At 58.9% G+C, this 12,191-nt stretch overlaps 2 protein-coding genes across 2 annotated transcripts in view; both read right to left on the bottom strand.

Moving 5' to 3' along the window:
• Nucleotides 1-214: 214 nt before the first annotated feature.
• BHLHA15 (basic helix-loop-helix family member a15) lies at nucleotides 215-4,017 on the bottom strand. The gene is made up of 2 exons (XM_040230941.1): nucleotides 3,948-4,017; nucleotides 215-3,268 (listed from the first exon to the last, which is right to left on the bottom strand). The coding sequence occupies exon 2, from the start codon at nucleotides 3,209-3,211 to the stop codon at nucleotides 2,651-2,653; it is 561 nt and encodes a 186-aa protein (XP_040086875.1). The 5' UTR covers nucleotides 3,212-3,268; nucleotides 3,948-4,017; the 3' UTR covers nucleotides 215-2,650.
• Nucleotides 4,018-5,355: 1,338 nt separating this feature from the next.
• The window catches only part of LMTK2 (lemur tyrosine kinase 2), a 73,768-nt gene continuing 66,932 nt past the window's right edge, over nucleotides 5,356-12,191 (bottom strand). The window contains exons 12-14 of the mRNA XM_040230951.1: nucleotides 10,055-10,187; nucleotides 9,607-9,846; nucleotides 5,356-8,863 (exon numbers count right to left, since the gene is read on the bottom strand). Of these exons, the coding sequence (XP_040086885.1) occupies nucleotides 8,835-8,863; nucleotides 9,607-9,846; nucleotides 10,055-10,187 (402 nt within the window). The 3' untranslated portion in view covers nucleotides 5,356-8,834. The remainder of the gene's footprint in view (nucleotides 8,864-9,606; nucleotides 9,847-10,054; nucleotides 10,188-12,191) is intronic.

The raw sequence follows: 12,191 nt of genomic DNA on the forward strand, positions 1-12,191 counted from the left end.
GGGTCAGCGCCCTCTTATCTGTTTACACTCAAGTTGTCAGGTCTCTCCAAGTGGGCATTACGGCTGCTTCCACGGGGGCGCCTGTTGCTCTGCTGTGAATTGCTGGTTCTCCAGGGCGCCCATTCCACCCCAGCTCAGCATCACTGAACCATCTCGAGTCCTTGGATGCTTTATTCAATAAAAACTTAATGCCAGAATGTCAAGGACATGATAATTTTTTTTTTTTTTACTGCTACCACTATGATTAAAACCACTCCCCACCCACTCGAGCATGGGGCAAAAGCACCAATCACCCCATGGGACCGTTTATTTTGGCTTCATTAGTATCTGAAGAGGCCATTAAGAAAAATGAAAGCAAACTGGGGTCATTTAAGAAACATTTTCACCATGATTACAGCGGGGGCACTGGCCGTTCAGTCCCAGGTAGGTTTTCCCCACTGCAAGCCACAGTTCCGGATTCTCTGCGCCCCCCGAGCTCACGCAGGTCTGGTCTGCCAGCGGGTCTGTGGCCCCAGGTACCGGCCCCAGGCTCAGAACACGTGAGTCTCCCACGTCAGGAAACAGACTGGGAGGGCCAGGCCAGGTGTCCTCGCAGGTTCAGCCTGGGCTTGGAGTCCAAGTTGAGGGTCCACGGAGCAGACCCAGCAGCAGGCTCGCCCAGCCCCCTCCCCATAGTCAACAGTCCGAATCTGGACCGGGACCTTCCGGGCCCCTTTGTGACGTGGCCACGGGGCAGGCAGGTGCGCTCCGGCCTCGGAGGAGACGACAGGGCCCTGGAGACCCTCTGGGAAGCAGATGCCAGTTTGGGACAGACAGAGTCACAAAAGCTCTTGCCCTGCAAGGTGGTGACCCACAGACCACCGTCAACCAGGTGTGACCTCCTGGATGGAGCCTCTGCTGGGCCGTCCCCACCCCCGTGCTTTCGGCTCAGTCTCTGGCTCATTCAGCAAGTTCAGGGACTAGCTGAGCCCGCCCTGGCCTCCTCAGCCAGAAAAGAGCCTCCAGGCTTGTGGTTCTCCCCATCCTGTGTTCCAGGCGGCCCCGCCGCCCACAGCAGGGGCACAGGGGCCCCATCTATCCCCAGCTCGCAGTCGCCCTTGATGTCAGCACCCACTGGTGGACCCCCTGACCACTGACCTTCCTGAGTGGCCTCCCCTGGGGGACAAGCCAGGTGCACCTGGGGTCCGTCCTCACCCTGCTGAAGGTCGGCTGGGGCGAGTGGCCAGGGCTGGACCAGGCCTCCCCGGGCGGGCCTTCCAGAGGGCCTGGCCTTGGGGCCCAGCGGTGGCCAGACGGTGGGGCCGGGCGGGGGGGAGGTGTCCGGCTGGTGGATGACCTGGTAAATTGGGACTGAAGCCCCTATTGGCTGTTTCCAGGGGCACCACCTGATGCTCTTGATGCAGCCAGGGCTGATGCCAAGATGGGCAGGACATGAAGCGGCTGGGGCCCAGACAGTCAGGGCTGGGAGGCTGATCCCATCCATCGGGGAGGGGTCCTGGGCTGTGGCCGCCCCACCCCTAGCTAGGTCAGCCCCTACCCAGAGTGCCCACAAGGGGCCTGGCCCCCGGGGCCTCTAGGCCAGCTCCAGCCTTTCTGCAGCCCCTGTGGGTGGGGCGCCTGCCTGAGGGCCGCCCTGTCCCCTCCCCATGCTGGCCCTGGGCAACCAGACAGGGGAGACGAGCTGCCAGGGCTGAGAGCAGAGTCACCCAGCCCGTCAGGGCCGGCGGGGCAGGAACGCCACAGGAGGAAGCATGGCCCGAGGCGGCCAAGACCTGCCAGGCCACCCAGGCCCGCCTTTGAGGAGCACCCGGCGGGGGAGGGGAGCCCCGCGGCCCCGCACGGGCCCCCAAGCACAGCCAGGACCCAGGAACATCCTGAAGTCTGCCCAGACCCCTGTCTGCCACAGACAGGACCACAGATTCAACAGCGAGCGGCAGACCTGGGGGGACCCTGAAGGAGGCGGGGGGACAGACCCTCCACCTGCAGGGGGAGACCCCCAACCGCTCCGGGGAAACAAGGCCTGAGCAGCCTCTGTCTCTGCTCTCCCACCTGGCCCTGTCTCCAGAGCCCTCAGCACCCTGCCGGCCGCAGACCCTCCACAGTCAGGAGCCCCAACCCGGGAGGAGGGAGCAGAGACCCTCGGCCCTCTACCCAGACAGGCTCCCCTTAGAATCAGCGGGAAGAAACCTGAAGGGCCTCCACCTGACAGATACTGAACTAGAGGCTCTGAGCACCTCCGTGCAGCCCCGGTCCCCTCTAAGTCATGCGCTTTGTTTGCTCCGTGCCTCAGTTTACCCAGAATGCGGAGGCTCTGGTGTGGGTCAGGGGAATCCCCCTCCCTGGGCCCCTGGTCTCAGCAGTAACTGGGGAACTTACCCAAGCCACCCTGTACATGGACACTCCCTTCGCCTGGGGAGAGCGGGAGTGATGAGGATTCAGTGACCAAGGCCAGCCTGCTCCTGCCTACATGACGAAAAAGCAGGTCCCGGGACCTGGAGGAGGTTTGGGCCTCGTGCTGTCCAGAGTGGCGGCCTGGACCAGGCCACGATTCACCCAGCCTTGTCCTGGGGAGCTGGCGCGGGTCCGGGGAGGCGCTAAGCATCGGGGACCCTGAGCCCCGGGCGTGGAGGACCCGGGCCCAGGCAGTGCGCTAGGAGCCCTCGCGGAAGCTGTGGATCTGGGTGGAGTATTTCTGCAGGTGGCCCTCGGGCGGGGCCTCGGCGGCTACAAGCGTGCCCCCGGCAGCCTGCTGCTGCTGCTGATAGTGCTGGTAGAGCTTGGGGCCCGGCCCGTCCAGGCCCGGGAGGCGGCCGCTGGACATGGTCAGGATGGTGGCGGTCAGCGACTTGATGTAGTTCTTGGCCAGCGTGAGGGTCTCGATCTTGGAGAGCTTCTTGTCGGCGCGCACATGTGGGATGACCTCGCGCAGCGCCTGGAAGGCGTTGTTCAGCTTGTGCATGCGCTGTCGCTCGCGCTCGTTGCTCTCCAGCCGCCGCTGGACGCTGCTCTCCCGCCGGCCCCCCGGCCCCGGCCGCCGACGCCCGCCCTCCGCCCGCGCCCCCTGAGCCCGCGCCATCCGGCTCCGCAGAGCCTTGGTCGCGTCCGGCCCACCCGAACCCGGCGGTGGCCTGTCGGGCGTCCGCTCCCCTGGGGTGGCTTCTGGGTCTTGCGGAGGTGCCCGGCGCCGGGGTGGCCGACTCTTGGTCTTCATGGCTCCAGACTAGTTGTCCTGCAGGTGGTGGCTCTCAGAGGAAGCGGGCCTTTGGAGCTGAAATCCAGAACACAGGCCACCCCGCAGTCACTCAGCAGGCCAGGGGACATTCAGGGCAGCTGTCCCCAACGGCAGCTGACCGACCACTCATTGCACAGTGACCCCTGAGTCCCAGTCACCTCGCGGCGCTGAGATGACCCCACCCCACCCCCACCCCCACCCCCGGAGCTCCACTAGACCTCACACTGACCCCTCAGGCGTTTTCCTGATCTTGTGGGAGACACGCTTTGCCCCTAGGCCTTTCTCTGGCCCCATGCCCCTCACTGCCGCCTGAGGGCCTCCTGAGTTTAGGTGGCCGGTTGACACTCTGCTGAGACCACCCAGAGGTGCAGCCCCTTCGCCAGAGGCTACGCTGCCTCCTGCTTGCCCGGATGGCCAGACAGCAGCTCGGCCCCACCATGCTCGTCGTCCTGCCCCCAAGACGTCACACACGCAGGGACACTGGTGCCTGAATGGCTGTGGACCTGAGGCGGCTGTCGGGAGGTCAGAGGTGGACGGTGGCCAGAGGCCGCAGCAGTCCCCAGGCCCACCACGGGGATGGACGGCCGCGGCCCCGGGGGGTGGGGGCGCTGCAGACCCGGACCCCCGACTCAGGTTTTCCCTGCCAGTCACCACCCCAGGTCATGCCCCAGGGTCCTCTCCCCGCCGCCCCACCCGCACCCCCACCCCCCGTTACCTGGGGATCCGCGGCCGCACGCGCTGGGGCTGCCCACGGGGGACAAGGACACGTCGCTTTAGGCGCCCCGGGCGGGGCGGCGGCCGCATGTAAATGAGCCCTTGGGGCGGGCGCGGGGCGGGGCCGGAGTCCGTGCGTCCCTCCCGGCCGCGGGGGCGGGGGCGCACCTGCGGGCCGGGAACCGGTGGCCGCCTCCCGGCCCGGCCCGGCCCGGCCCGGAGGAGCTCTGGCCCCCGCAGCCCGGCCCGCGGGTCGGATAGGAGCCCGAGGCCTCGCCGCGAGCCCGCCCGGAGCGGGAGCACCCGGCCGTGGGGCTGTGAGCCAAAGTCAAACTCGTGGAGCAGCCATTTGGCAGTCATGCTAGGGTCCCCAAAAGGCCGCGGCCGCCGCCCTGATAAAACAGCAGCCCGGACGCCCCCGGGCGCTCACCCCGCGTTTCGGAAGGACCCCCGCGGCACCCCGGGCTGCGGACCCGCCCCCCGCCAGGCCCGCGGCGCCGGCCCAGGTGCTAGGGGGCGGAGGCTGCCCGGGGCACCTGCTCGGCCGCCGGTGGGCGGATCACCGGGCAACAACTGGTCAGCGGTTTTCCTTCGGAGGTCTCCGGGGGCGCAGCCGCTTGAACTCAAAACTGGCTGCCACCTACCTGCTCTGCTTAATCGCCCTTGGCCTCAGCTTCCTCACCTTTGACTGGCAGCACTAAAAGGTGTTAACGGCAGCAACTGCTCAGGGGTTCCTGGGGGCTGAAGGGAGGCAGCCAGAGGGCGAGTGGTACCCACGGTGGCACGCGGTGTGGGCTGCCAGCCCCTCTCGGACTCGGGCCCTGCAGGCCCAGGGTCGGCACTGTCCCCGCACCTCGGGGACAGAGTCCCTCGCTGCCTCTCTTGGGCTCTCTGAATGGGGGTTCGCAGGTCTCTTCCATCTACCTCCCCAGGGCCACTCCGCAGTTGGTGTAACCTGAACCAACCGGGCGCCAGACCCCTGTTTTGGTACAAGGAGGCTGACTTCCCGGCTGGTGGCAGCTCAGACCAGGACATTAAGGAGGGGCCACTCAGGGCACAGAAAGGCTGGTTCTGAGCTGATTAGCCGCTGGGCTTATTAGAGCTCCACAGAGGCTGGATCTCCGAAATTAAAATGCTTCTGAAGTTCATAAGTGCAAACACCTTGAATTACAGATACTTTACAGCAATGCAAACACTACCCACCAGTCCCCCAGTGACTATACAAATCCTCACTCTCAGGAGGGTGGAAGGGGCTGGGTTTAGGTCTGGCACAGCAGAGGGCATCCTGTCTCTAGGGATTAGGGCAGCAAGGGACCCGGGGCTTCAGGCTCCCAGCATCCTCCAGGGCAGGGCCAGGCCACCCACCTCCGGCCTCATACAGTGGAACACATAGAATCGGTGGAGCGACAGAGTTTATAAATATATAACTATATTTATTTTGAATATTAAATAGTTTTTAAATTACAAGCAATTTATTTGAATCACACTATGCATCAATATACAGTAAAAATCTTACAATTAAAAAATGTACACAATTTAAACTCAAAGTTCATTAACTTGTTATATTGCCGTGAACCTCTTACAACCGAGTCTAAGCACAACAGTGAAACCTCGGAGGTGGGACAGCCCTTCCGGGCGCCGGCAGCTGGGATGAAGCAGTGGCTACGCACAGCGGGCTGTGACTGCCATCTGTCTGTGCCTGTGCCAAGCTGAACTTAACTGTGTTCCAGCCATTCACATAACAGGTTGTTGGTGATTCAATACTGTCAACACATCTTTTGAGAACTCACTTTTATAACTAAAGAGAGCTTTCCTTTTCGAGAGCCAAAACTTGAGCCAAACCCGCCCCCACCCCCCTTACCACTTAGGAACATCATTTCTGAGGTTTTAAATCGGAAGTAACTGTGTACACCCACTCTTGTTTTAAGGCTACCTCTCAGAAGGCTAATCCTCTGAAGCCCCTGGTGACGAAGCCCCCGGTGACGAAGCCCCCATCTGCAGCCTCACACTCAGTTCACTTCTGGAACTTTCAGAAAACCAAGAGCTGCCTCTCTTGCCCCCGGGCCCTCAGGACAAACAGGCAGTAAGTCATTAACCCCAGAGACACCCCATGGGAGGTGGTGATAAAAGGAAGAGGTTTTGAAAGGCGTTTTATGGCAGCAAGACAGAGAAAAAGACTTTTCTGAGACAAATCTATTTCCATAGAAACAATCGCCTGCACATTTAAAAATAGAACAGATGGGCTCTGTTCTCCATTCAGCCTCCTGGAGCTTCTTCAGCCTCAAGATGAACAGCTTCTCACCCAGACGTGCAGCCTGAGTTTCAGGAGGATCTGGGGGGAGCGCTTTACCTACCCTTCTCTTTCCGGCTTGTGACTGAGTCACTGGGTAACACAAGTTAACCCCTAGCTAGGAAGGAGGTGAAGGATATATTATTGTGGGTTTAAGACATGTGAACTCCACCAAAGTCAGACAGTTCCCAAAGCAGGCCAGGGAATACTGCTGTGAACCAGGTATGATAAACCTCACCGGCATCGTCTCGAGAATTCCACCAATGTTTTTTCACTGCGTAACTGAGAACAGGAGCGGTTTAGAAACCCACTACTGGTAACCAACTGAGTAAAGCGAAACTGACTCAAACAACGAAGCATGTGCTGACATCTCAAAAATGGGCTGAAATTTTTAATCTACATAATTTCCTGTGCATCATTTCCTGTGTATTGCTTGAGATTTTTCAAAAGAACATGTTAATTCACGTGTTTATTATAAGTATAAAATCTTCCCAACCATGCAACACCACACTAAGACCTACTATTGCAACCCCCGCCCCCCCCCCCTCGTATAAAATGTTTTTGGCAATTTATGAGTGATACAGACCTTAAATTAAAATGGGAATTACGTTGTTAAAATCTCCTTAATCGTACTGAAAAATGTACAGCCCCAAAGAATCAATAAATTTACCCTGGGCTGACTGTTTAAGACTATATATACTATGGATCTGCTTGATTTTAGTCATTAGAGCTGAACTCCTTAAACCTAGAATTTAAAAAAAAACAACACAAAACTAGTGTAACTGCATCTCATTTTTCTTTCAACCAAGATTGGTAGATGTAAAAATTCAGAACACACAGGAAGTCTCCATAGCAAGAAATTAGAGTTACAACAGTTTTGGCAAAATTACCTCCTAATGCCCTGTTAGCTGTCTTTTCGACACACGCGTCCCCAGGTCCAGCTTGGCAGTGCGCTGGGCTCACACAGGGGAGGGGAGGGGCGCTCCCGCCACCCGGAGTTGGCCTGCTTTGGAAAGTTATTGCTAATGTAAAAAGAGAGCAAGCCCGACTTGATAACGAAGGTCACGATGTACTACGGAAACTCTCGCCAGTGGACACAGCTGCATCGGGGCCCGACGTCCTGCCCACAGCCCGAGGCCTGGAGGGTCAGCCTGGCGTCCTGCTGACACCAGGGAAGGACGTCAGCAAGAGAGACCCCCCGGGGGAGCGGCTGGCGTGCGGGGCCCATGCTCCGGGGCTCCCCCGTTCACATGCCAGCCTCCCTCTGCACCGGCTGCCGTGCTGCGGGCAAAGCAGAACTCCAGGACCGCAGGATGAGGTCTACATTTTATCACGAACGCCGGGCTCCAGCCAACACCACGACACTGCACTGGACGGGCTCGGTCCTTTCAGAGCAAGGGGAGAACCGGGGGCTTAACGCAGAAGGGAGGGGTCAGTGCAGGTGAGCCCAGGGTGATGGCCACTCGGGCCGCCCCAGGCCCCAACAGGGAGGACATGCTGCCTGTGGCGGCTCCCCGGTGTCCCGTGTCCCCCTTCACAGTCGAGGGGTGTAGTGAGTACCCGTGGTTCCAGATAGCAGCCTCACCCGGGGGAGACATGATCCGGACTGGCTCTGGGGGCTGTGAGCAGCTCAACACCTCGAGTGCACAGACGGGAGGAGCCCAGACAGGCCTTGGCTCCCAGAGCCCTTCGCGGAGCAGCTTCTGTGGGCCTGAAGGCAGGCGTGACCACAGGCGCCCCGGGCCACCGCCACCTGCGCTGCTTAAACCCAACACAGGGGACTCAGGCCCCAGCTGGGAAGGGGCTGGATGTGCCAACTGCAGCCGGCTCTGGGAACCACCCATGATTTGTACCAAGAGGGTTTTCTGAAAGTCGGGGGAGGGGCGAGTGGGAGAATCACACAGAGGGGCTGCAAGACCCGTCAGCTCCTCGGAGAAGCCTCATCTCTAACAGGGACAGACCACCTTATAGAGAACAGACAGAGATGTGTTTCATTCAATCAACGAAACAGCGCAGTCTTTTTCGACTCATCAAAAATATTTCCTATAAGAACATAAAATACTAACATTCGGAATCATTTATCATTTACGAAAGAGTACCATATGTACAATTCCAACAATTTCTAAAGACAACATAACACTCAAAATACTTAAGCTTTACGAGTACCATGCAGAGCAAACAAACTATAAAACAGAAGAAAAAAATCAAACTAGTGGATAGCACCAGCTTGACCTGCCTTATTTTCCTTGAATAATTTAAGATTCTGTACAGTATCAGGACTCTTAGGACATTTATCCACAGTGCAATTACAGAAAGCAATTAGTGATTTCTTTAAAAACAATAAATATGGCTCACTGGTGCCAATTCCCCTTGTGGTCTGCAGGGCCCCGCACACAGACAGGACACACAGGTGTGGATGCGGAGGACACTCCACGTGGGAACCGGAAGCCACCTGGAGCCCACAGCCCCCACATCGGCCCTTCCGGTGGGCAGGGGAGGCCTGGGCAGCAGCCGGTGCAGGAGAACTGGCCGGCGGCCTCATCCTGGCCCGGGACACTGCCGCCGGAACAACCTGGGTCCGAGGGGCCTAGGCATCGACTAGTCTTTCTCTCCGTCTTCGCTGCTTCCTAGGAGAGAGCAAGCAAAGCTGGGTTTTTAAACGGATCATCAAAGGTAAAAATAGCATGGACGGCATCTGATCTTCGCTGCAGAAAGAGGAACTGAAGCCAGAAGGGCGGCCCCCGGCCACCTGCCCGGCTGCCCACGGCACCTGCGGGTGCTCCGGCTGACACGTGTGCACACTCACACGCGGCTCCGTGTCAGAGCTCGGGGCCCCGAACATCTGCCCTGGCAGAGCAGGGGTGACGGCTGCTATCTAATCAGCACAGCGCGGCCGGGGACAAACAAGCGGTCTTTATGTTTCGGAGTTGTTTGATCTGCACACATCAGAAAGTCTACCTACTAACCGGTATCTTCCGATCTAGCTGTGGGGGAGAAAAGGCTCCATATGCCCAGCGACCACCCCACGGGCCCCGCCCATTCCCCCTGCCTCCTGGTGTCACGCGAAGACCAGGACATAATGGTAAAATCAACATTCCCGGGGCAGGGCCCCAGTGCGTTCGGGCTCAAGGCCAACATCACAGCCAAGTGTTCTTCACAGCCCTTCCCTTGGCGGTGGCAGAGACGGGAGCTGTCAGCAAGAAGGGAAAAGGGAGAAGAAAGGGGGGAGCAGCCCTGGTCCCTCGGCCCAGTGGGGCAGAGCCAGCAGGAAGCAGAGGACAGGCCGCGGAGCGCGGGGCTGTGAGCCCTTCAGAGGGATCTGCATGACGCTGTCAGGGACGCCGCCGCCCCAGCACCTCGGCCTCCTCACCTCCCTGCTCCACGTCCGAGTCCGTGAGGTGCGTGAGCGAGAAGCTGGCGATGCTGGCGGGGGTGATGGAGAACCTGGAGTAGGGGGCTGCGTGCGGCCAGCTGGGCTCCGCGCTGCGGGGCGGCGGCGGGGAGAAGTACTTGGAGGTCTGAAGCGCCGGCTTGGAGCTGAGGAGGTGACTCGTTGTCCTTGACAGGAAAGGGTCTGGGGAGAAGTCGTCGTCCCACTCGAAGCCTCCGCCTGGAAGTAAGCCAGGACTCACCCTCCTCTCCTCGCCCAGGAGCGGAGCACGGGGCGGGGCCCACAGACCACCCTGGGCGCACGCGCAGGCCTGCCCCCGCCCGGGTCAGGGGGGGTCCCTGAAAGCGGTATATGGGGCCATCCTCAGGAACAGTTCACACCCCGCGGATCTTTCGCTGCGTTCTGAGCCGACCCCCCGGTGCGGTACCTTCTTCGTCGGTGGAGCTCTCGGAGTTCAGGCCCCGGCTCAGGTGCGGGGAGCCCGCCGCCGGCGCGGGGCTGCTCCGCTCCGGGCTGCGTGCGGCTCCCCCGCAATGGCCCAGCTCTTTGGTCGGGGTTTCCTGAAAAGCCCAACACAAGTCTGGTCGGCCCACGCCTGCTCTCAGGGGCGGGCTGAGCAGCTGTGACCCGCGCCTCCCACCCTGGGGCAGGCGGGGGCGAGCCCACACCCCTTCCCTCCCGCTGGACGGGCTCGGAACCCCCGCAGACACATCAAGTGGCTCTAGGAGGCGGAGGAGGGCAGTGGGCAGGGCGAGGAGGCCACTGGAGTGAGGACACCGAGCCTGCCCGCCCACTGCACCCCCGATGCTTGGGTTCTGGCTCCAGATGCAGAAGGGGGTCTTTTGATGCTCAGAAAAGAGGAGAGGAAATTCCAGATTTTTCTCTTTCCCCCGTTCTCTTGCTCCCACCACCGGCTACCCCGGGGCCTGTGATCCAGAGGGCAGTGAGCTTCGTCTAAAGCTGGGGGAGCGGGCGGAGGCAGAGGGCAGGGGAACCCTCACCCCCGCTGCCTTTCCCCACCCCCGGCCTCCGGTCTCGCAGCCACGCAGGGCAGTGTAGTAACCCACATACCAGCCCTCTGGCAGGAGGACCAAAAAGAGGAAGCCCAAGACGCGAGACGGCCCAGGGACTCCACGGGGAGCAGGGGGCTCAGCCCGGCTGCGCAGGGCAGGCCTGACCCCAAGCAGCTCACCAGGCTTTGGTGGCGGAACTGCGGGGGGACCACTGCCAAGGCCCAGTCTGGCCAAGGCACGGCACACGCCCAGGACAGGCTCACACAGCACAGCAAAGGCTCTGAAAGGGGACCCCAGACCCAGGGAGGCTGAGTGGAACTCGCGACTTGAACCCAACTGGGTCAATGCCTTCTAGGACGAAAATATCTACATTCTCCACAGAGTCTATAAACAAGACAAAGAATCGGATAATGAAAAAATACAAGGTACAATCGAGAGTCACTCAGCAAATAAAGAATAAGGAAAACCTGGATTTACAGGAGAAAGGACAACCAGCAGATGCCAGCCAAGTCATCCTTAGATGCTAGGATTACCTGAAGAAGACTGTTATAAATGCGCCCCCATACAGTAAGGGAAAACACTCTGGAAGTGAACGGGAACGTCTCAGCAAAAAGAAGAGAGTGTAAAAATAACAGAATGCACATTTTGGAATAGAAATATACAATCATCAAAATTTAAAACTTCACTGCTGCTGCGGCTTCGTTGCTTTAGTCGTGTCCAACTCTGTGCGACCCCGTGGACGGCAGCCCACTAGGCTCCCCCATCCCTGGGATCACTAGCTGGACTCAACAGCAGGATGGAGGTGAGAGAGGACATGATGTGTGCATGTGATCCTCAGAAACGATCCATCCTGAACAGCAGCGAGAGCAGAGATTGGAGGGGAAAGGGGATGGAGCCTCAGGGCTTACAGACTAGTTGTTCGGTCACTAAGTTGTGTCCAGCTCTTTTGCGACCCCGTGGCCTGTAGCCTGCCAGGCTCCTCTGTCCGTGGGGCTTCCCAGGCAAGAATACTGAGTGGGTTACAATTTCCTCCTCCAGAGGATCTTCCCAAACCAGGGATCGAACTCACATTTCCTGCACTGGCAGGCCATCAGGGAAGCCCCCATATAATAGAGACCAAAAGGTATAACACTGGAGTCCCAGAGACAGAGTGGCATAAAATACATATATATATATATACACGTAAAATATATACGTGTATGTAAGAAGTAATGCCTGGAAACTTCTGAAACCTGCTGAAAGACACACAACTATGTGTTCAGAAAGCTCTATAAACTTAAAATGAAACAAAGAAATCTATGCCTGTAATCCAGAAACCCATAATCATACTCCTGAACAACAAAGACTCCTGAGGGCAGTCAGAGACAATGCTGAAAGGAAACACTGTGGCCTGAGGAGTCCATGCTCAGGAAAAATATCCTTAAGAAATGAGTGTGAAGTACAGAGACTCTCAGGTGAAGAAAAACCAGGGGAATTTGTGGGGAAAAAAAAAAAAGCCAAACAAACAGAAGGGAAATGATAACAAAAAGGAACCTGGAACATAAGAAATGG

This window comes from Oryx dammah, unplaced genomic scaffold (assembly GCF_014754425.2).
Source record: "Oryx dammah isolate SB20612 unplaced genomic scaffold, SCBI_Odam_1.1 HiC_scaffold_2, whole genome shotgun sequence".
Lineage (NCBI taxonomy): Eukaryota > Metazoa > Chordata > Mammalia > Artiodactyla > Bovidae > Oryx > Oryx dammah.